At 45.1% G+C, this 25,009-nt stretch overlaps 1 protein-coding gene across 14 annotated transcripts in view; it reads left to right on the top strand.

Moving 5' to 3' along the window:
* hspg2 (heparan sulfate proteoglycan 2) overlaps positions 1 to 25,009 on the top strand; it is a 176,020-nt gene that overhangs the window by 54,341 nt on the left and 96,670 nt on the right. For 13 of the 14 annotated variants that reach the window (XM_070447994.1, XM_070447993.1, XM_070447992.1 and 10 more), the window contains exons 4-13: positions 11,447 to 11,556; positions 12,820 to 12,878; positions 13,415 to 13,587; positions 14,039 to 14,071; positions 15,435 to 15,638; positions 15,963 to 16,082; positions 16,225 to 16,356; positions 16,885 to 17,029; positions 17,944 to 18,095; positions 18,525 to 18,665. In XM_070447994.1, coding sequence (XP_070304095.1) covers positions 11,447 to 11,556; positions 12,820 to 12,878; positions 13,415 to 13,587; positions 14,039 to 14,071; positions 15,435 to 15,638; positions 15,963 to 16,082; positions 16,225 to 16,356; positions 16,885 to 17,029; positions 17,944 to 18,095; positions 18,525 to 18,665 — 1,269 coding nt within the window. Of the gene's footprint in view, positions 1 to 11,446; positions 11,557 to 12,819; positions 12,879 to 13,414; positions 13,588 to 14,038; positions 14,072 to 15,065; positions 15,195 to 15,434; positions 15,639 to 15,962; positions 16,083 to 16,224; positions 16,357 to 16,884; positions 17,030 to 17,943; positions 18,096 to 18,524; positions 18,666 to 25,009 lie in introns of those variants that run through there. The other variant, XM_024005212.2, reaches the window with a different exon arrangement.

Raw genomic sequence — 25,009 nt, 5'->3', positions numbered from 1 at the left:
CAATCTATCCCCTGAGAAGCAGCAATCTATCCCCTGAGTAGCAGCAATCTATCCCCTGAGTAGCAGCAATCTATCCCCTGAGTAGCAGCAATCTAGGCCATAATTCTGGAGGAAAGCACTAAACATGTTTATGCAACATAATAATCACCCTTAGAATCCTTCCAAAACCACTTTTATTTTGTATTTCTACAATTAAAAAATCTACAATACAAATTGCCCCCACCCAAGTCAAAATAGGAATGTGACTGCACAATAGTAAACTGGCTTATTTTCCTTCATTTTTTTCCTTCTTGATTTCAATATGAAAGAGGAACCAAGTACTGGTATTTGTATGTACTCTTTCTTATTCAAAAAAGGCTACATTTAAGAACTACATTTGAATAATTAACATGCTGTATATTAGTGTAACAATAGTAGCAGTTCATTTAATTGGGTGGTGGGTGATGTTCCGTCATTGTAACGGTTTTCCTCCTCCTCTTCATCCGAAGAGGAGGAGCAGGGATTGAACCAAAATGCAGCGGAGTTTGAAGACATAATGATTTATTAAATAAACAAAATAGACAGACGAAAACGAACTATACTGGATATAACTAACAAAAACAACAAACGGTGTAGACAGACCTAGACGACGAACTTACATAAAACAAGAAGAACGCACGAATAGGAAACATAGGCTACACAAATGAACGAGGAAAAAGCAAAGCCGAACACAGTCCCCGCGTGGTGAACAGAACACGACACGGAAGCAACCACCCACAAACAAACATTGTGACAGCTACCTAAATATGACTCTCAATCAGAGGAAACGTCAAACACTGCCTCTAATTGAGAGCCATACCAGGCACCCCAAAACCAAATAGAAAGACAACATAGAATGCCACCCCAAACTCACGTCCTGACCACTAACACACAAAACTAAACAGAAAACAGGTCAGGAACGTGACATCACCCCCCTCAAGATGCGTACTCCGACGCATCACCAAAAAAGTCCAGGGGAGGGTCTGGGTGGGCATCTGACCACGGTGGTGGCTTAGGCCTCGGGCGTGGTTCCACCACGCATAATCAATCCCGTTCTTAGCTCCCACAATGACACCCCTCCAAATAACCCCACCTAAATTTAGGGGCAACACAGATCAAGGACGCTCTGGGACAAGGTAGCTGCAGGACATAGGGATAGCTCAGACAAGAGGGATCGCCTTAGGAGAGAGAGGTAGCCTCAGGGAGAGAGGTAGCTCAGGATAGAGGGGCAACTCCGGACTGAAGGGCAGCTCCGGACAGAGAGACAGCCTACTGATGAGGGCAGTTCAGGATTACTAGCGCTTCTGGCTAAGGGACAGCTAATGGTGACTGCGGCTTGACGCTCATGGAGGCTGACGGCTCTGGACGCTCATGGCAGGCTGACGGCTCTGGACGCTCATGGCACAGGCTGACGGCTCTGGACGCTCATGGAGGCTGACGGCTCTGGACGAGTCATGGCAGGCTGACGGCTCTGGACGCTCATGGCAGGCCTGACAGCTCTGGACGCTCATGGCTCTCTGACGGCTCTGGCTGCTCCAATGGCTCGCTGACGGCTTGGCTGCTCATGGCTCGCTGACGGCTCTGGTGCTCATGGCTCGCTGAGGCTTGGCTGTCATGTGCTGAACGGCTCTGGCAGATCCTGTCTGGTTGGCGGCTCTGGCAGATCCTGTCTGGTGGGCGGCTCTGGCAATCTGTCTGGTTGGCGGCTCTGGCAGATCCTGTCTGGTTGGCGGCTCTGGCAGATCCTGTCTGACGGGCGGCTCTAGCGGCTCCTGTTGGCGGACGGCTCTAGCGGCTCCTGTCTGGCGGACGGCTCTGTAGGCTCATGGAGACGGGCGGCTTTGCGGCTCATGGCAGACGGGCGGCTTTGCAGGCTCATTGCAGACGGATGGCTCAGACGGCGCTGGGGAGACGGATGGCTGAGTGGCGCTGGGGAGACGGATGGCTCAGATGGCGCTGGGGAGACGGATGGCTCAGATGGCGCTGGGGAGACGGATGGCTAGATGGCGCTGAGGAGACGGATGGCTCTGGCCGGATAAGGCGCACTGTGAACCTGGTGCGTGGTGCCGGAACTGGAGCACCGGGCTAGGACACGCACTTCATACTAGTGCGGGGAGCAGGGACAGGGCACACTGGACTCTCAAGCGTACTCTATACCTGGTGCGTGGTACCGGCACTGGTGGCACCGGGCTGAGGGCACGCACCTCAGGACTAATACGGGGAGAAGTGACAGTGTGTACAGGACTTAGGAGACGCAACAGGTGGCTTAGTGCGTGGGGCCGGAACTGGAGGCACCGAACTGGATAACGCACTAGGGAGAGTGCGTGGAAGAGGAACAGGGCTCTGGAAACGCATGGTAGCCTAGTACGTAGTGTAGGCACTTGTAGGTACTAGGCTGGGGCGGGGAGGTGGCTGGCTCTCTTGAGCATTGAGCTGCCACCTTACCTGGTTGAATGCTCCGGTCGCCGACAGTGCGGGGAGGTGGAATAACGCACGGGCTGTGTAGGCGAACGGGGAAACATGCGTAAGGCAGGTGCCATTGTATGCCGGCCCGAGGAGAGCGCACTGGAGACCAGACGCGTTGAGCCGGCTCATGCACACCTGGCTCAATGCCCAATCTAGCCTACAGTGCGGGGAGGTGGAATAACCCGCACGGGCTATGCACAGTAGGGAGACCCGTGCGCTCTACTGCGTAACACGGTGTCTGCCCGTACTACCCCCGCTTCTCCACGGTTAGCCTGGGAAGTGGGGCGCAGGTTCCTACCTGCCCTTGGCGCCTACTCTTAGCCCCCCCCAAGAATTTTTGGGTGTTACTCACGGGCTTTTCGGGCTTCCGTGCAAGACGCATCCTCATAACTCGGTTCCTTCTCCCGGTTGCCTCTGCTCTCCTCAGTGCCTCTGTTTCCATGGGAGGCGATCCCTACCCGCAGGATCTCCTCCATGTGTAGCAACCTTTCCGCGTTTCACATACATCGTCTCAGTCCATTCTTCTTTTCTGTCCTTACTGCGTTTACTCTCTGTTGCTGGTTCTCGATATTTGGTGGGTGGTTCTGTACGGCGTTCCTCTCTTCTTCATACGAAGAGGAGGAATGTGATGAACAAGGCGCAGCAGGTTGGTGAACACATAATTTATTAAAGAAAACACGAACTTGACTAAAACTAAACAAACAACAAACGGTGTAGACAGACCTAGACGACGAACTTACATAAAACAAGAAGAACGCACGAATAGGAAACATAGGCTACACAAATGAACGAGGAACAAACAAACCGAAAACAGTCCCGCGTGGTGAACAGACACAGACACGGAAGACAACCACCCACAAACAAACATTGTGAACAGCCTACCTAAATATGACTCTCAATCAGAGGAAACGTCAAACACCTGCCTCTAATTGAGAGCCATACCAGGCAACCCAAAACCAACATAGAAACAGACAACATAGAATGCCCACCCAAACTCACGTCCTGACCAACTAACACACAAAACTAAACAGAAAACAGGTCAGGAACGTGACAGTCATGATGAAAGTGGGCATGGGAAGAGGCTTGCTCATCCACTCCAGCTCTGGGCCCTTGATGCTGCTACAGTCGGTTGTGCCAATAACAGTTCATGTTACCTTCGAAAAGTGGACTTTTCCTCTCCTCTTTAGCAAACACTTCTTCAAGAGATTTAGTTTACACAGAGGGCATATTTGTTACGGTTTCAGATACAATTCTCAACTTATTACTAGTAGCAGATGGTAACAAATACATCTGTCTAATTGACCTACATTACTGACAGGATGTCAGTGGGGGGATATCACAGATGTCAGTTGGATATCAACTAATCTCTGGCCCGAAAACCAAATCCTGCATGTGTGCTCGTCAGGCCAGCAAGTCGATTTGGCTACTTGATAATACAAAGAGAGTAAATATTCAGATGTACTTGGATATAAATATTACGGAACATCCCAATGAAAATATGTGAATAGATATAATGGTGGTTCACTTATCTAGCTGATTATTCAGTAGTCTCAAGTTCCCTCCAGTGCAGAGTTTGTTATCATAGTGTATTACAGTTAGACATGGTTTCCTGCTCTACGTTATGGGAGTAACCAACTGTCCATTAGCATAGTAATAATCCTTCTACTGGGATTCGCTAAACGGTTTACAGCTTTTCTTCCGGTAGTTTGAAAAAGCAAATTCACAATACTCGCTGAAATGACCAAAAGAATGGGAAACAAAACTACCCACAACTCTTTGATCTAGGAAAGACTCAGATAGTCACTGAAACAGTGTTTACCGTACGGAGTCGTCGACAGCCAACAGTAGCCTGGGACTTAACAGGAGAGTTTAGCCACTACCTCTCTGCTCTTTGTTTTCTCTCATGGCAGCAATTTGACTGTGACAAGGATCACAACACTTCCAAGTTGTGCAGATGCTTCATTAACACTAATTAGGTCGTGTCACCATGAACTGGACTACCCACAAACCCTTTAGCCTTTAGGGATGGTGCCGCCACCACCTTTTGACACGCACCGCACTGTCATTGTTCTCTGTATTTGACAGGAACATATAGGAACTTCTATACTGTTTCTGGAGAATGTTACTGTGAAGCAGAGCTGGTTGAAGCCATCTTTCCTGTAGAGACTTGACTTCTGTTCTTAGAGCGTCACCTTACATCGATCCCTTCATTAAATCGTATGAACTTGCTCTCCAAGCAAGGGAGGGGCATGCATCATACATTCTCTCTAGTCTATTCAGTGATATTGTTTCAGTGAAGGCCTGTGTGTGTTTCTGTGTGCGCAGCAGGGGCACGGCTGGATCCGGGCACTGCTGGATCCAGCATACCTACTTGATTATTATAGGCTTCACCAGCAGTTCAAGTTTATGACAGGGGACTTGCAACAGACTCTGGACTGGAGCCTTTTTAAGAGTTCCTGCAGCTAGGATCTCACTGTAAGAGTTAGCATTGCATAATGCATATTATTGCACTGACATAAATGCAAATGAGATTTGTATTATTATTATTATTATATTTCTTTGCATAACAGTCTACAGTGATATAATGTTTATTATAAACTGGATGGTTCGAGCCCTGAATGCTGATTGGTCGACAGCCGTGATAGATCAGACTGTATACCACGGGTATGACAAAACATTTATTTTTACTGCTCAAATTACATTGGTAACCAGTTTCTAATAGCAATAAGGCACCTCAAGGGTTTCTGGTATGTGGCCAATATACCACGGCTAAGGGCTGTATCCAGGCACTCCGCGTTGCGTCCTGCGTAAGAACAGCCCTTAGCCGTGGTATATTGACCATGTACCACACCCCATAGGGCCTTATTGCTTAAATGACCTAGTAGAAATGTTTACACAATGAGAATTTCTTCTCAAACTCTTGCTCAATGACTTTCAGAGCATGTCCCCTGGTCTAACCAAAGCAATGGAAGAATGATTGAGTCATCAGAAAATAGTCCCATTGATGTCTTTTCCAGTGTAATATATTGCACTGGTTTTTAGTGAGAAATCAGTCCAGTCTCCCAGCCTTTTCCATCCTAATGGGAACAACAGGAAGTGCCAACTCCTAGTTGACGCTCCGAGTCCGAAACCCCTTTTTTTACAGAGTGGATCCAACCAACAGAGAAGCAAGCTGCTTTCCAATATAAATAGTGTACTACTTTTGACGACAGCCCTGTGGTCAAAAGTAGTGCACTATATAGGGAATAAGGTGGAATTTTGTGACGCACACGCAAATGCAGAGAGTGGAGGGAAGTGTGTCCAGTCTGAAGGATTTCCATTCAGCTCCAGTGATATATTGACATAATTCCCTAAGAGATAACCTCTGACCTCCTTCCCTGGACTCTGTCATGCAACGGAGCTTTGTCATTGGTTTTTCCATTCAGTGCGTTGGTCATTTATCATCAAGCTCACACTGGAATGAGTGTGTGAATGGACACGCATGTCAAAGGAGCATTGCAAATAGTATCTTTAACACTCATTGCAGTGTGATCAGATACACTGCTGCTATACTCTGTAGATACTACATATATGGAGGACTGTACAGTATTTGTCATTTATCATTCCTACATTTGAAGTACGTTGCTCTGTGAATGGACATTAGTATTGAATGCATGGGTCATTACAGATGCACTGTAGATTAAAGACAACTGTTTAGCATTTTTACATTTATCATTATTAACATTGTAAGTTCTCTGTGACAAGTGGCATTGATGTCAGAGGAATATCACATTGCAGATACACTGCTGCTATACTAGATATAGTGTACAACTCATACATTATAGCTCTGTCGTGTGTTCTGATATTCATTAAATGTGTGTCTCGTTTATCATCTGGTTCACATATGTCTATGTGATGGGACGTTAAAGACAGTGGAATGTAACAGATCTACTGATAGACTGCAACTATATTTAATACATTGCAGTTTCATTCGATATACAGTACACATCAGGATTCTTCATCTCACAGGAAACAGTCATTGGTTATCACAGACTTGTCCTTGTGCCCTACGAGGTATTTTCACACTGTTCACACATCCCGGTTTTCAATTTCCACAAAGCTCGGGCCTCCTCACAATTCATTCAGTCTGAATAGCCCAGGGACTTTTTCTGAGTTGTGCAACTGTTTCTGTTGAGAGAACTCTCTTGAGAAATATTCTGTTCTTTCTAATTAACACGTTCCATTTTTTCCTTTCCCCTCACACTCCCCTCACCTGCCTCGTGTAACTCTGTCCTTTTTCCTGATTCGTCTCACTTGTTCTTGTTTTCTCTTTTGACCCCTATTTTTTTTTAAAGAATAAGAATTATTTGACCTTTTTTTAACCAGGCAAGTCAGTTAAGAACAAATTCTTATTTACAATGACGGTCTACCCCGGCCAAACCCGGACGACGCTGGGCCAATTGTGAGCCGCCCTATGGGACTCCCAATCACGGCCGGATGTGATACAGCCTGGATTCTAACCAGGGACAGTAATGCCTCTTGCACTGAGATGCAGTGCCTTAGACCGCTGCGCCACTCGGGAGCCCCCTATCTTTGACCCCACACCAATTCCGTCTGCCCTCCACTCTCCACCCCCCACCCTACTCCCCTTACCATAGCACTGCTGGTGGAACCTCCATTTATTGGGGAAATTCTAACCCCAGACCAGGCAGACTTCAGTAAGTCCAATGCTCTACCTGATCTCTATGTCTACTGTTACTATTTCCATTCTCCCTCTATTCAAATACCTTGACGAATCTTATCATCATCTGCTCTGTTCAGCTAAACACTCTCATTTCCACATTCACCCCAAGACACCATTCCTGAGTCCAGTCTGAAGTTTTTTTTCTCCATTTCAGGCAGGCTGCAATTTTTTCTGTTGCCAATGGAAAATGATGGGGTTGTTGCATCTTGTCATAGCTTTCACTAACTCACATTGACACCAGCATTTCCAGCTAAAAACATCTAGGTTAAAATAGGTTTTCATTTCTCTTTTGATGAGTCGCCGTATGTCATTTAGTCTTGAAAATCATGTTACATATTTCACACTACAGTGACTTCCAATATTCCCTTATTTCATTTTCAGGGTGGTAGTTTAGTTCCAACACTAAGCATGACTGAACTGGATAATGGATTGGTCCACCCCAATGATGCAAACAGATTTTGTGAAAGGATCACTGCCAGCCAGGATTTTTGTATGTATAGTGGAAAGCAAATATGAGTGTTTACACTCAGGCTAAAAAGAAAGGTGGCCGGTGCGTAGAAGAAAAAATATAGAGTTCAAAAGGTACTCGCACTCAAACCATAAAAAGGAAGAACTCAAGGAGGCAGAGATGCAAAAGATAATATACTTACTTACTTCATGCTCAAAACAATGCAAAGGATGACAGTGCAAGGTGCGAAAAATAAAACAGAAAAACGCATATGTTTCAGACTTATACATTCGTCAGTGCTGTACAAACATGTCACTACAGTGAACATAGAGTGGAAAATCAAACAGTCAATATAGTAGTGAAGTGTTCTGCTGTTTCCCTGAAGGGTTTTTTGACATTCACATTGTGTGCTTGGGGAGAGAGCACAAAGGAGTTCCAGTAATATTGGGGCCAGAAGTCATTCCCTTGAGCTCTGAAGCTGTCTATTCTGTAGAAAAGGGCTATTTGGCTGACCACCAGCAGTGGGGGGTGGGGGAGGGGACAGAGAGAGACCCTCGTACTTAGCTGATTCCCCGTGGGATGCGTGGTAATACGACTTGGGCCTTGTTCTTGTAGGCTTATGGTCTCGTTCTCCCACACACTCTTTCTCAAAATGTTCTTTCTCTATTTATCTCTCGTTCGTTTTAACCCTCACGCTCTCTTCCCTCTCTCTCTCTCTCTCTCTCTCTTTCATTCTCTTACGCCCTCTCTTTCTTTCTCCCCCTCTCTCTCCTCCACTCCCCTGCCATAGGCGCTGAATGGAGAGAAGGGGGTTGAAGGTCAGGCTGAAAGCGTCTGGGCTTTAAAGGCCAGCCTGGGGCGCGCGCTCAATCAGCTCTTTGTCTTTTGCTACAGGCCTCTGTGTGTTTCAGAGGGGGGGCGGGCCCGCCTCACAAAACCGCCACATTTCTGCTGCACAGCTTTAATAACTAAATACGTTTATGAATTAAGAGTTTGGAATGCTATTTTTCCAGGCTCGTTTTTTTCTCCCCCGCGCTCTCTCACTCTCGGCAGGCAGTTTCATCACCCTTGGTGGTGCTTGACGGGGGATGTCCCCGATGGAAAAAGTAAGTGGCATTCGGCAGAATGCTCGTCAGAGAGAGGGATGGAAGGAGGAAAAGAGCAAGAGAGGGAGAGGACATAGAGAGAGCAGGCCAGGAAGCCCTCATTAGCGTTAAGGGCACAGCCCAATGCTGTAATCAAAAACTCATGGGCACTGAGTGTGCTCACCAGGCCGTGACGTGTCATCAGAGCGGCGAGCTCAGAGGAGACAGGGCTAATGTCTGTTACTGGGTGTGTGTGTGTGTGTGTGTGTGTGTGTGTATGTGTCTGTTCGCTACAGGGCAAGTGCCAAGTGAAGTGATTAGATTATCTGTGGGTCAAATGAGGCCCTTTGGACAGCCCTTTTGATGTTGCTTGTCTTCTGGTACTGTTTTCAAACCATACAATATATCCTTTTAGGCCTTCCTGACTGTATGGAACAGTCGACCATGTCCATGCCAGGCTATACAGTTCTACACTACATAGTCAGCTCACTCTGTGGGTTTATTTTTTATTTTATTTTTTTAAACCTTTTTCACCCCAATTTCGTCATATCCAATTGGTAGTTACAGTCTTGTCCCATCGCTGCAACTCCCGTACGGACTCGGGAGAGGTGAAGGTCGAGAGCCATGCGTCCTCCGAAACACAACCCCGCCAAGCCGCACTGCTTCTCGACACGATGCCCACTTAACCCGGAAGCCAGCTGCACCAATGTGTCGGAGGAAACACTGTACAGCTGGCGACCGTGTCAGCATGCATGCGCCCGGCCGCCACAAGGAGTCCCTAGAGCGCGATGGGACAAGGACATCCCGACCGGCCAAACCCTCCCTTAACCCGGACGACGCTGGGCTGATTGTGTGTCGCCTCGTGGGTCTCCAGGACGCGGCCGGCTGTGACACAGCCCGGTATCGAACCAGGATCTGTAGTAATGCAGCTAGCACTGCAATGCAGTGCCTTAGACCGCTGCGCCACTCGAGAGGCCCACTGTGTGGGTTTTTATACCAAATCTTTGAAGTTCACTCTGCAACAAGAAGTGGCAGGTGTCATGGAGGAACCAGGCCAGCTTGTGCCAATGTTCTGTTGTAATTCGAGGAAACTAAGATCTGCTTTGAAAGGCAGATTCTCACCACCAACCATAATAACACTGCTGCCGGCCAGTCTGCCCTGTCACTGGCACAATCACTATCAGACCCCTTAGGTCCTCAGCGCAATGGATGTATGGGACAGCGTGTGTGTGTATGCGCATGTGCATGCATGTGTGTGAGGTACTCTTATTCCAACTGTTAATTAAACAGCAGGGTTCCTAAAGCATGATGAACGCACGCTGTCATTGTCATAAGGAACACAGCAACACGTCGTCTAGCAGTATGTAATTACTTCAACCGCAGAGAGGGAGGGAGGGGGGGGGGGGGGGGGGGGAGAGAAAGACAGGAGGGAAGATGTGTGCATGCGTGTGTGTTCTGTTGACTTGAGGCCCCAGTCCAGGGTATACCCACAGAAAATACGACTCGTCAGTAGAGCCATGGCAAGTAGCAACTGACTGTAAGAAAGAACCCAAATATTGACTTCCTTCCCCCAACCTGGACCAGGCCAGGCAGAGACCAAGCTGAACAGAAGCTGGCTATTTCAAGGAGGTGTATTTGTGAGTGGTATGGGAGAAGATGTGCGTCTTGGAAAGTAAATAGATCTGCAATAAAATAGACCCTATAATAGACCATGTAATAATAAGACGAACCATTTGTTGTTGTTTCTTTAGTTGCTAGGAGACCAAGTAGAAAAGCAGTGACAGTAGCCTACAGTATGTCTACAGAAGGTGACACTTTATAAGTTGCATAAATCGACAATAGACTACCACTATGGATAGTGCAGTATCTATAGTATGACCTACTTGAGTATGAACTGCTTAACGCATAGCGCCAGGTCAGGATAGCTTAGCTAGCCTCTGTTCTCCATAGGCAGTAGAGCCCCAGCCTCTCTGATGTGTTTGACTTCATGGATGGGAGGGAATGTTGAGAATCACTCACTGGAGCTTTTTTCACCGCAGCCGTTGTTATAGTAGTGCTGCTGCCTGGGTTGGGGCTGTAGCTGGGCTGGGGGCTCCCTTCTCATTCAGTATCTAACTCCAACTGTGATGTCACCTTTTCACTGTGAGTAAAAGTGTAGCTCGCAAGGTAGTGAGTGTCCCCACCTTTGCTGACAGTGTGCTTGTACTTGTGTGTGATTGTCCACACGTGTGGATGTGTGTGTATTTGTATGACAAGTGTTGACGTAAGTGTGTGTCTGACGTGCACGTTTTGTGTTATAGACAGAGAGTGTGTGTGTGTGAGTGTTGGTGTGGGCATACTTGTGCATGTTTATGCCTGCTGTGCCTCTCGTTCGAGTGTAAATGCGGTGCAGTTGTTAGTTTTACTACAGACCACATTATGGAACTATACCCCATCATTTGTACATGGCTCTGAATTTAGCCACAGTTATGTTTCTCGAGTTTCTTTCTCCAAACATTGATCTCAAGGCCTGCCAGAGGCAAATTGTTCCCAAACAGTAGCCAAGCATAACTCTAAATTAATCTCAATTCCTTTTGAACAAGGCAACACCACCAAAGGAAAATCCCATACAAATTTGGCCTTGTGTACATTATGTTGGCCTTTATGTACGCTGTGGTTCCTGTATGTCATCATGTGGTTAAACTAACCGTTGTCTCTCTGTTCTAGCGTACTACAGAGCTCTGGTGAACTTCACAGACTCCATTGTGTACAGGCCTGACATGGAGGACATCTACTCACTGTCCTTCCAGGAGATTTCGGATGCGGTGGTGGACACGGTAGGCCTATTCTAGAAACATATACTGTGTACTGTACACGGTAGGCCTATTCTAGAAACATATACTGTGTACTGTACACAGGTAGGCCTATCTAGAAACATATACTGTGTACGCTACACGGTAGGCCTATTCTAGAAACATATACTGTGTACTGTAACACGGTAGGCCTATTCTAGAACCATATACTGTACACCGGTAGTCTATTCTAGAAACATATACTGTGTACTGTACACGGTAGCCTATTCTAGAAACATATACGTGTACTGTACACGGTATTCCTATTCTAGAACCATTATGCTGTACACAGTAGGCCTATTCTAGAACCATACACTGTGTACTGTACACGGTATTCCTATTCTAGAACCATATCTCTACACAGTAGACCATTCTAGAACCATACACTGTGTACTGTACACGTAGGCCTATTCTAGAACAAACTGTACACGGTAGGCCTATTCTAGAACCATATACTGTACACGGTAGGCTATTCTAGAACCGTATACTGTGTACTGTACACGGTAGCCTATTCTAGAACCATACACTGTACTGTACACGGTAGGCCTATTCTAGAACCATATACTGTACACGGTAGCCTATTCTTGAACCATACACTTGTACTGTACACGGTAGGCCTATTCTAGAACCATATACGTGTTACTGTACATGAGGCCTATTCTAGAAACATATACTGTGTACTGACACGGTAGACCTATTCTAGAACCATATACTGTTGTACTGTACACGGTAGGCCTATTCTAGAACCATATACTGTGTACTGTACACGTAGGCCTATTCTAAAACCATATACTGTGTACTGTACACGGTAGGCCTATTTCTAGAACCATGTACTGTAACATGAGAACCTATTCTAGAACCATATACTGTGTACTGTACACGGTAGGCCTATTCTAGAACCATATACTGTGTACTGTACATGGTAGGCCTATTCCAGATATAGTGCACAGTAGACCTATCTCAGAGCCAAATAGATTCTCTACACTGTATGCCCATCCCTCCCTCCCCACAGGGGCTGTATCGTTTACACAGGCCAGAGCAGGATTCTCACACCTTGCATTCCACTGCCAAGTCATGTCTGTCAGCAGGTCAAATACTGTAGATCATTTTAGTCAATATACTTTATTGCACAATATACTACTGTACATCAATGTATGTAAGAGCACTTGTTAGGAACGTTTTTAAACTTGTTAAAACATTTAAATGCTCGTTTGTACCCATCTAAGTATTATTTTCTCTCTTCCACAGTTGGAGTCAGAGTACAACAAGATCTCAGGCATCCAGACTGTAAATGTGGTCCTCATCAAGTAAGATCACTGTTCACCTCCAGCTGCTGGGACTTACTTTACTTACTTAAGCCTGGGTGTAACAAAGGTGGTTCAGGGATCCATGATCGCGTGACGAGTAGCCTTGTCTGAGATCTGAAGACTTGGTTCCCAGAGCTAATGCTGAGGCTTCATCTTAGTCTCTCCTCTGGTTGATTCAGCAAACACAGTCAGTCTCCAAGCTGCGTGTAACAAATCAATGTTCTTAGCATGAGAAAATCATGATATGTCCCGGGCCAAACATAAATTCAAACGTGAGCACTGTACTGTAAAATATAAATTTTAGTCATTTAACAGACGCTCTTATTCAGAGCGACTTATAGGAGCGATTAGGGTTAAGTGCCTTGCTCAAAGGAATGTCGACTGATTTTTCACCTAGTCTGCATGGGGATTCGAACCAGCAACCTTTCGGTTACTGGCCCAATGCTCTAAACCGCTAAGCTACCTGCCGCCTCAAATCGTTATTGTCATCACGTCCGTCTCTAACAACCCCCTCTGTTCTGTCCTGGTCTGTTTAGGAAGATGCCCAGGCAGAATGGAGTGGATGTGTTTGTAGAGCTTGACGTGGGCTCTGACTACAACAACAACGAAAATCAGATACGCAACGTGTTGTATGGAGTGGTGAAGGAGGGAACCATCGCCTCCTACATCACCTCTGTCCAGGGCTTCCAGTTCAGACACCTGGGAGAAGGTAAGAACCACAGGGGATAATGTTTACTCCGCATTATCAGGGCTGTCCAGTGTACGGTACGGCTTCCATGTAAGGAAGTTGTCAAATGTATGGCATACATTTTAGGAAGTTGTAACTGACATCTTCCTACTATAAATGCTGTACAAGTGATTTTTTTTAAATAGGCCTGGTCTCATAGCTATAGTATTCTTGATTTAATTCAGACATTGATCATATCTCATTACAATCTTTCAAGTAAGCTAGGCTAGCCAGCCCAAGGCATCAAGCTAAAAAAGGGCTAGGTGGTGCCCTCTTTTCACCGTTCTTCTTCACTATTTTGACTTCTCCTCTATAAGTCTCCCCTTCATTCTGGCCTATTTCTGTCAATAAAACAATACAATATGAAAATAAAGAAAAAGGAGGGCTAGGTGAACCCCAAGTAGTGTCCTTAACTTGTCTCTCTGGTTTCTAGCTCTGCCCCTTGTGAACCCCATGGCTGTCCCAGGTTTGTACTGTACCATGCCGACCTGGGTTCAATGCTATTGGAAATCATTTGAAATACTTTAGATGGGTTTGATTGAGCATGCATGGCTCAATGGAACCAATAGAAAACTAGCAAAAGAGAAAACCCCGCCCATGTGTCACTCCAGGCAGGTAAGTATTTGAAAGACGTCAAATAGTATTTGAACCCAGGTGTGGTACCATGCCTGCTGCACGGAGACTGCCAGAGCTGCTGTAGAAACGATATGACTGTTCTGTAGCTATTTCTGGATGAGGAGCATGGAGATTGACGACTAGCTCTCTGGAGATCTGTGAGAGTTCACACAGGAATGTTATGCATGTGTGCACCTAGAGTAGATGTCTGACAACGTTTTGGTTTTGGATTGCCCAAGAGGACTGCGAAGATTTTTGCATGGCATGAGTTTAGTTACAGATATGTCTTTTTGCAAAAAAATAAAATAAATGTCCCACCTACGGTACAGTACAGTAAGCTGTTAGACCTTTGAGAAGCCCCAGGCCCGAGCATGACCTGCAGTGACCCAGGAGGCTCAGTGGAGGCTGGAGAAAGAAGGACGGTTCATAGTAATGACTGGAATGGAACGGTATCATACACATGGCGTCTGTGATACCATTCCAGCCATTACAATGAGCCCATCTTCCGATTTTAAGTGACGCCAGCCTCCACCTCGGAAGGTCTCCTTGTATTAAACCAGACTTTTGAACAGCAAGCGTTGTGTTGTGTTGTGTGGTGGCCTTTTAGCTGTGCATGTCTGACCCTTGAACCCCACCCCCCTCCCCCGTCTCTCTCAGTGGTCCCCAACCCTCTGCCCTGCATGAAGGATGAGCACACGTGTCAGGATGGGGGTTGTATCCTTCTGGAGTACCTGTGTGACAACAGACCTGATTGCAATGACATGAGTGATGAGCTGGATTGTGGTGAGTGGAAATGGCATTGGTGTGTCTGACCCTTGAACCCCACCCCCCTCCCCCGTCTCTCTCAGTGGTCCCCAACCCTCTGCCCTGCATGAAGGATGAGCACACGTGTCAGGATGGGGGTTGTATCCTTCTGGAGTACCTGTGTGACAACAGACCTGATTGCAATGACATGAGTGATGAGCTGGATTGTGGTGAGTGGAAATGGCATTGGTGTGGTGGAGTGTGGTGTAGTGGAAATGGCATTGGTGTGTTGGAGTGGAGTGTGGAGTAGTGGCAAAAGGTCTGAAGTTTGTTGTATCCTAAGAAGAGCGTCATATCTGGATATTGCCCTGACATGGCTTCTAACACCATGGCGTCTACAGCCATATCTCAGGGCAACTCTGGTTATGGCTGTATGAACCGTATTTATAAACTCTTTTTGATCTGATCAGATAAGATTCAGCCTGGACCAGTGACCCCCACCCCTCCCACCACCACCCCCATCAAGAAGTCCACACGCCCCCTTGGCCCCCCTGACCCCTTAGGGCCCTGCAAAGTGGACCAGGCCACCTGTCAGAACGGGGAATGTGTCCCCAGAGACTACCTGTGTGATGGAGAGAGGGACTGCTCTGACGGCAGCGACGAGTTCAGATGTGGTGAGAATCAGGGACACACACAAAGACTTCAACAGTGCAGTATACGCACAGGGAGGCACACAGAAGGAGGGCGAGAGAGGAGGGCAATAGTCTTCTGTGTGCCCTTTTCTATCTCTCCCTTTCATCATCCTTTCACACACACACACACACACACACACACACACACACACACACACACACACACACACACACACACACACACACACACACACACACACACACGATCGTCAGTCACAAAGCTTTGCATCTGCTTCATGTCAACACACCTGATCAATGTGTCTGATTGAAGTGCTCCTCTGATCACGCCCCTCTGTCTGGCTCCAGGAACTCCCTCTCCCTGTGAACCCAATGAGTTCAAGTGTAAGAACGGCCGCTGTGCTCTCAAGCTGTGGCGCTGTGATGGAGACAACGATTGCGAGGACAACTCAGACGAGACCAACTGCCGTGAGTTCCACATCCAACGTTTATTGATTGAACACTAAAGGACCGTTTTTCTAGTCCTAGACTAAAAAGCACTTTCAATTGTGAGTTTCTTTGTTTACATGAATGAAGATGAAGTCATTTTCTATCTCTTCTTGTGTTCCAGCCACCAGAGGTCCAGGTGACACGTGTGCCCCAGAGCAGTTTGTGTGCCTCAGTGACCGCACCTGCATCCCATCTAGCTACCAGTGTGATGAGGAGCCTGACTGCCCTGACCGCTCGGATGAGTACGGCTGCAGTAAGTTCCTGACCATCATACCGTCTCTCTGTCTTTGTCCCTGTCCGTCTTTCTCTGTCCTGTCTCTTTCTGACAATCTTGCTCTAGCTCTCTGTCTCTCTCCTCTTTCTCATTCACTCTCTCTCCCTCAAAACCTCACCCCCCCCCTTTTCTCTCTCTTTCTCTTTGCTCTTCTCTTTCTCTCTCCAACCCAATTTTCTCTGTGCATCCCTCTCCCTCTCACCTGTGTAGTCACCCCGTAGGTTTCTTTATACCGTGACCACTGAAGTGACTCCATTCACACTGTGGTGACAGAGACAGTGCAGAATTGTCCATCCATGGCAAACAGTTTCATTTTTTCCGGACTTTCCATCATGTTTGTGCCTCACCAAAGAGATTGAGTCCACAAATAAACCACTGCCCTTTTAAATTGGGTTTGGGTAGTGGGGACCAGTTTTGAAATGTGTGTGCGCCATCATGTGTCACACAGTGCATGCATATTTGGCTTTATAGATGCTCATATTGTTTTCTCATAACTTTCCCTTTAAGCTCCTCCCACAGTGACCAGTCCCCCGGAGGAATCTTTTGAGGCGGAGCGGGGGGAGACGGTGACTTTCAACTGTGTGGCAGTTGGTGTTCCCACCCCCATCATCACCTGGAGGCTCAACTGGGGCCATATCCCCATCAGTGGCAGGTGAGTTGGTACAGTCCTCCTACTCCTTCCAACCTTGTCTGGTTCACCCCATAACAGCTCTTATCACAAACTTAGTTTGACATTTAGGCCAATGTCCCCGTTCTGAATGACCCCAGCCTGAATCGATGGGATGTTAAGTTGTGTTTGAAAATGTGTGTGTGAGTGTTGGCAAACATTCGACTCTAGAAGATGATATTAAAGTTGATATGCATCATATAAGTATTTCATGTGGAGTTCTGAACCCCTCTGTTGCGAGATACAAGTGGCTTCTCTTCAAACTCTGTCTGTCTGATGCCATTATGGAAGAGAGGGTTGATCTGTGCAGTGATAGCTCTGGAAAGAAAGCCGGGATTAATTTGTGGGATTGTGTGAAATGAGTCTTGCGTATAATTGATTTGAAACAGACCATAACGATTTTGAAATTACTGAGGATTTGTCCGCTATCCAATCTCGTTAGCCCACAAAATGCAGCATTTCATGCATTGCTGATTAAGCACGGTCATATATCTACAGACAAGAAATGTTTGATGTGATTCAAAGAAGACTCATCTTTCAAACACTTCTGTCAGTAACAGAGAGCTTACTGTACATCCATTGAATGGCTGTTTTATACAGTAAAGTGCTATATTATCTGTCATACCATACAAATACCATACAATAAATACCATACTGAAAGCCTAAAGTTGCAGAGAGTATGCTGTATGGCACTTCCTGTAGTAATATGTCAGTTCAGGAAAGCGATTTAGAGTCATAATATTCCTTGTCCTCTGAACGCTCTTTAGACACTCCGGTGTTAACTTTGAAAAGTGAATCATCACTGTTTGATTAGAGGAGAGTCGAACACAGGCTGCGGTATTTGATGTGGTTGAAGCATCAGTGTAATGTAAGCAATGTATATGTATCGGTCTTCCCAGGATCTCAATGACCAGTGAGAATGGGCGTGGCAGCCTGACCATCCGTGACGTAAAGGAGGCGGACCAGGGGGCGTACACCTGTGAGGCCATCAACGCCAAGGGCCTTGTGTTTGGTATCCCTGACGGGGTGCTCAGCCTCACACAGAAACCAGGTATGTACTCTATTGCCTGAATCACACTATAGGGCCAAGCTAAGCCATGCCTAGCTGATCTGGCCTTGTTATGCATGGTTCCATCAAAGCTGCTGGGACCATGCTGTAAAGGATAGCTGCTGGGACCATGCTGGAAAGGACAATGTGAGAAGGAAAGATCAGAGCCAGCAGGGTATGGTTTGTGTTGGCTCTGTAGTGGGAATCAGGTATTGTGTACTACTCTTCCCTGGAATGAGCCACCACAAGACTGTATAAAGACCATATAATGAATTATTTCAATAATAAAATAATGACTTTGTGAGTATATGAAATGCCTAAAATGTTATGTCTGTCTGCATCTATTTGCCTGTTCTATGTCTGTTTAATGTCTTCTATTTGCACCATGCTGTCCTTTCGTTCAGTTTTGTCATCCTCTCTCATCGTCACCAGGAAACTGTCCCAACGGTCACTTCAGTGTGGAGGGACGTTGTATCTCCTGCTTCTGCTTCGGCATCACCAAGAACTGTGGGAACACTGGACGCTATCGAAACCAGATCAATCTGCGCTTCACTGACGAGGACGACTTCAAAGGTACTGGACTTCACCAAATACTAATGCCTGTCATACACGTCATGATTGATGTAATTTTTCCTTAACTAAACATTTTGTGAAAAAGTCAAGACATTTGTAATTGATTTTACTGAACATAAAAAAGGTCTTTAACCTCTTAAACATAATGGCAAAATGTAGATTTCCGCCTAAATAGACATACCCAAAAGTAACTGCTATTCATGTGTAAATACATGATTCTGACATGCAAAAACGTCTGGGAGATGACATCTGGGAGATTATGAGGAAATGATCTGAAGATAGATAGGGGTTACATAGTTCAGAATACACAAGATCAAGCACACACCGTTTTTTTGTTTTTGAAGTCATCTTTCATTGACAAGCTATAAGTGAATTATTGATGACTAGAGCTGGAAACACACATCAGATGGCTTCCATAACATGTGATCAATATCAGAAGAAACAAAAAGGGGATTGATAGACCTAACAACTAGAAATGGGCAGATGTTTTAGTAAGTGGTGTCAGGTGTGGTCACGTGTCCATAAACCTCTCCAAAGTGGCATATGCCTGTAAATTAGATCATTCTATTGCTATTACATCTCTGCAATCCCTAAATGCTATTTGTTCAGTATAAAAGCACAATCTCTACCATATCAACCTCACTCAAACATTGTGTTGGTGTTAGAAAGCAGACTGTATTGCAATCATCTCTGATGGCTGGTCGAATGTTCGTGGGCAAGGAATAATTAACTACATCATCTCCACCCCTCAACCTGTATTCTACAAGAGCACAGACACAAGGGACAGCAAACACACCGGTCTCTACATTGCAGATGAGCTGAAGGCAGTCATCAATGACCTTGGACCACAGAAGGTATTTGCACTGGTGAAAGACGATGCTGCAAACATGAAGGCTGCTTGGTCTAAAGTGGAGGACCCTACCCTCACATCACACCCATTGGCTGTGCTGCTCATGCATTGAATCTGCTCCTCAAGGACATCATGGCACTGAAAATAATGGATACACTCTACAAGAGAGTGAAGGAAATGGTTAGGTATGTGAAGGGTCATCAAGCTATTGCAGCAATCTAACTCACCAAGCAAAGTGAGAAGAATAAGAGCACCACATTGAAGCTGCCCAGCAACACCTGTTGGGGTGGTGTTGTCATCATGGTTGACAGTCTCATGGAGGGGAAGGAGTAAAATGGAGGGGAAGTGGAGGGGAAATGGAGGGGAAGGAGTCAAATAAAATTTGATTTGATTTGAGTCTCTCATATAAATGGCCATATCAGTCTGCCGATATGGACAGCCTTCAAGAGGATCCTCCTGGATGATGCATTTTGGGAGAGAGTGGTAGGCAGCCTGAAACTACTGAAACCTATAGCAGTAGTCATTGCACAGATTGAGGGAGACAATGCCATCCTGTCTGATGTTCAGCCTCTGCTTGCAGATGTAAGAGAAGAAATCCGTACTGCCCTGCCCACTTCACTGTTGCTCCAAGCGGAGGAAACTGCAGTTCTGAAATACATCAAAAACATGAAGACTTCTGCCTGAAGCCCATACACACCGCAGCATACATGTTGGACCCCAAGTAAGCTGGCAAAAACATCCTGTCTGGTGCAGAGATCAATCAGGCCTATGGTGTCATCACTACCGTGTCTCGCCACCTTTACCTGGATGACGGCAAGGTTCTTGGCAGTCTGGCGAAGTACACTTTCAAGTAAGGGCTTTGGGATGGAGATGCAATATGGCAGTCGTGCCAACATATCTCATCAGACACCTGATGGAAGGGACTTTGTGGATCTGAGGCTCTTTCCCCTGTTGCCTCCATCATCCTCCAAATCCCACCAACATCAGCCGCCTCAGAGCGCAACTGGTCGTTGTTTGGGAACACACGCAACAGGCTGACCAATACAAGGGTTTAAAAATTGGTGGCCACCTGGGCAAATTTTTGTTTTTTTGAGCCTGACAACGGGCCATCCTCAACAAGGTTGAAAAGTGACAGTGAAGATGAGGCCTGAGAGTCTGATGTTCAAGAGGTGGATATTTAGGAGGTCCAGGGAGAAGACATGGTAGCCTGAGAGGAAGACAACCAAAGCTTTAGTTTCTAGACTATAATTTTACAGATGTATGTTACAGATGTACATCTCCCAAACGATCATTGGGGATTATTCAATATTCCCTTTTGTTGTTCAGTGAAATCATCCCATGTGAAGAGTCAACTAATTTAATTAAAGTTCAATTCGTAACAATTTGTATTTTATTTTTTCTATTGGAAGGATTTTAAAATGTGCAATTATGTCTATTTAAGGTAAAAGGTTTATGTTTCTGTCTCCATATGATATGGTAAATATATCCAATGCAAAAAACATCAACATTAAAATGAATTAATTAATTAGGATATATTTCCGTTAATTCCCATATATTCTTATTAATTCCCATATATTCCCACGGTACATTTCCACCTCTGAATATTCCCCAAAATGTGCAACCATAATCCAGGGTACATTCAAGTGTCCTTTCAACCTCTCCAAAGTGTCCGAATGTGGTAATTTCACTCCGTCTCACAGTACGGACATTGCAATTTATTTCCCTGGCCACATCTGCAGTCCTCATGCCTTTTTGCAGCATGCCTAAGTCACGTTCACGCAGATGAGCAGGGACCCTGGGCATCTTTCTTTTGGTGTTTTTCAGAGTCAGTAGAAAGGCCTCTTTAGTGTCCTAAGTTTTCATAACTGTGACCTTGTTTTTCTACCGTCTGTAAGCTGTTAGTGTCTTAACGACCAATCCACAGGTGCATGTTCATTAATTGTTTATGGTTCATTGAACAAGCATGGGAAACAGTGTGCTCCCTTTTCTACATCCTCCCTATCGTCCTTTTCTACCCGCGTCCGCGAGAGCCACGCCCTCCACTCCCCCTCCTACACCAGCTGCATTAGCCCACTACTTAGCCATATATGCCTCTTCTATCATATCTACAGATCTCTTACTTACTCTCTATCCACACTCTATTCACTTAACATCATAAGTCCTAAGGACACCAGATGTAAAGATACTAACCTTCTTCTAACTAAACTGTCTCACATCTTCAGGACTTCTTTTTCACTACATGTCTCTCTATCACACGTGCTCTCGGAATGTACCAATAATACGTGCTTCACATCCTCAATGAACTCCTAGCTCTCATACTACCATCCCTCTCTCTGTTAGCACTAAATACACCGACTTTCTAACTCCCATTCCAATCTCCCTATCTCCTTTCTATGCTTCTATCCACTCTGCAATCTGCTTCTCACCAATTTCGTGCTGCTCTCTCATCTAATGCATTCTTGTATATCCACTCAACACTCAACGATAACCCTCTTCAAAGATGAACACGTCTGATCTAATCCTATATTCTATGGCCCTATAGGATATTTTTTCTGCTCTTAGAAACTACAACTCTGCCTCTCTCTATTTCTCATGGTTCAGAACTCATACTTCCACTACCGCTCGATACTTCTCTGCGTCATCCCGCTCTCCCGCGATCTCTATCTCAGCGACTACATCCGACTCTAGCGTGCTCTCATCTCATTACTTTATAACTGCGTCTCTCCTCAGCACTACATCCGCTATCTTGTGGTCTCTCCTTTTCTCCATGTATCTCTCATACATCTATCTCCTCTCATCTTCACTTACAATTCACCTCATCTTTACCACATACCACACATACATTACGATTCATATTACCTATCACCGTGCACTACTGCAATACTAACCCTTGCTTCTCTCTGTTGCATTCTCCATCACTCCTCTCTCCATTTCATCTTCTTCCACGTCGTTTTCCCTAAGGCGTTTTCAGCGTCTGCATAACCCACACACACTTCTCTAAACTCATTCCGATTAACTATCTCTTAGCTCATCCCCATCGTGTCACCACATATATTCTCTCTCCTCTTTTCTACCTATGCGTGCTCTCCCCTCTCTCATTCCTATGCCCATAAGCATGCTTGCCTACTTCTCTCCCTCCTCTTTCTCTCTACACCGTCATCTCTCATATCCTCTGCCCCTAACAATTCATCTACTTAATTCTTTTCTATCTAACCTCTTCTCAGTAATCCCTTCTCGTAATGCGACCATCTCCTCCTTGCTCCGATCCTCATCTTCCTCTCACTACTATCTCTCTCCTTCTACTCCTATATCTTACTATCTCCAGTCTTTCTATATCCCTGAGTCATATCTCCCTGCCGCCACATCACTCTTCTACGTCCTCATTACCAAACCCTCTGCTGGCTCTCCATCACTACACTCTCTTCTCTACTCCATCCACTACTTCTATGCGCTACTCACTATCTACTCCTCCCTTTCTCCAACTCTTCGTTGCTTGCTATCCGTCTTCTTATTCTCTCTATCTCATGCTTCATCTCCTCTCTCTCTCCACTTCTTAGATGTGTCTCATTGTACTATGTTCACAGCACTCTCATCATATGAAATAATATTAATCGATATGGACTAATAGAAGAGAATACAGGAGTTGTACCAAGGTATATCGAGAAAAAATCCAAATAATTAAGTTCCTTTTATGCTAACTCCGCTGATTATTATCTGAATTAATGGTTAAATCCATGTTCCTTACTTTCAATACAGGCGGTGTATATCAGCCAAGTGAAGCATTAATGACCATAGACATAGGTTAAATTCGAGAGAGTCTTAGATAGTATGCGGTACCCGCATACTACACAACTTAAAATCCCACTCTGGTATTTTACTGACCATGATAACAACCTCTGTTATCCATATCATTATAATCAATCAGGTTAATATTGCTTACTTTGAGCTGTTCTTCATCAGATTCTTGGGCAATGTATCCTTTCTATGTTATAGACGTCTTTTGGTCGATAGATTTCTCTGTCCTTCGAAATGGCAACATTGAAGTGACCACTCAAGACCGCACCTCTAAGAAACGTGATTCCAAAGTTTCAGATGGCTTAGCACAATCAATATAAATTTACCTACAACAAATCAGCACTAACACTAGCGAGAGTATTATATATGCATTATAATATATCTTGGTTCAGAATTTAACTACTATCTTATATGTGTTTCATACAACTTATAACGACCTCTTGGTAAAAACGTGTAGTAATGAACCGGAGAATAAATTGAATATAGTCTGGTATTCTGAGAGTCACACGATTCTGGAAACGACACGGCAAGTCCGATGGCCTTCACGCTTCATCGCACGACGAGAGTAAGAGCGGTCTCCGTATACTATATATGTTTCTGTCTTTATACATGTGCTGTGAAATTTTCCCATCGATTTCACATTCAAAACGTGATGACGTACAGACACCCAAGAGAAGACGTAGCGCAGTGTCGGTTTCTTCATACATTCCCCAGTCGCTCGTTAAAAACAGACTCCAGATCAGAGGAAAAAATTTTCTGAAATCTGAACCTGTCATGAAAAAATGTTGCTGTGAAATGTGTTCATGTACACTCTCATCTCAAAGACAACAAATCCAAACTTCTTTAGAAACTAGAAGTGTTCTAATCCAATAATAACAATAATATGCATATTGTACGATCAAGAATTTAGCACGAGGCAGTTTAATTTGGAGACCCAAATATGCTAATGCGGAACAGCACCCCCTATAGTTCCAAGAAGTTAAACCCTTTATAATGAAGATCTGTTTGGATTTTTACGAATTGTCTTTGAAAGACAGGGTCCTAAAAAAGAGACGTTTCTTTATTTGCTGAGTTTATAATTCCAAAGTAGTTATTGTCTAACATTGAAATTACTTGTTACATAGGCCTATGTAAACTAAATTCAAACCATAAAAAGCAGACAACTTATAAAAAAGGAAGTACATATAGTAGATTAGCTATTTAAAGTCATGAAAATAATTTACTTACAGATCTTAAAGTGGATCCAATCCTTCTAGAAGGCAATCTTCGTCAGCCGAGTCGAAATCCTCGTTGTCCAAATCGCTCCGCTGATCCGAGTCCGACCAGTATTATATTCAAAGCTTCTATGTCGGTATACTTATTCATAGCTGCCTTCTTTTTAGCTTCCTGTTCAACATTCTTTGTTTTTTCCTTTTTTGTCCTCCCTTGAGAAGCCATCTTTTATGCTAAAGCGAGGAAATTAAAGCAATGAAATCTGTTTACAATGTAATGTAGCGTGCTCTGTGCAACTCATCTCTGAGCCAGGTAGCAATAGTTCAAATCAAACTTTGTCACATGCGCCAAATACAAAAAGTGTTCAATAGTACGCATTAAAGGTTCTCGGCCTTGCTTTGTCTCACCCAGGTCAACTGCATATCCCTGGAAAGCTTATCTCATTGGCTACAAGACTGCCAAGGTGGTGTAGTAGCCAATCGCCTGT

This window comes from Salvelinus sp. IW2-2015, linkage group LG17 (assembly GCF_002910315.2).
Source record: "Salvelinus sp. IW2-2015 linkage group LG17, ASM291031v2, whole genome shotgun sequence".
Lineage (NCBI taxonomy): Eukaryota > Metazoa > Chordata > Actinopteri > Salmoniformes > Salmonidae > Salvelinus > Salvelinus sp. IW2-2015.
This window is presented reverse-complemented; position numbering and strand designations above follow the sequence as displayed.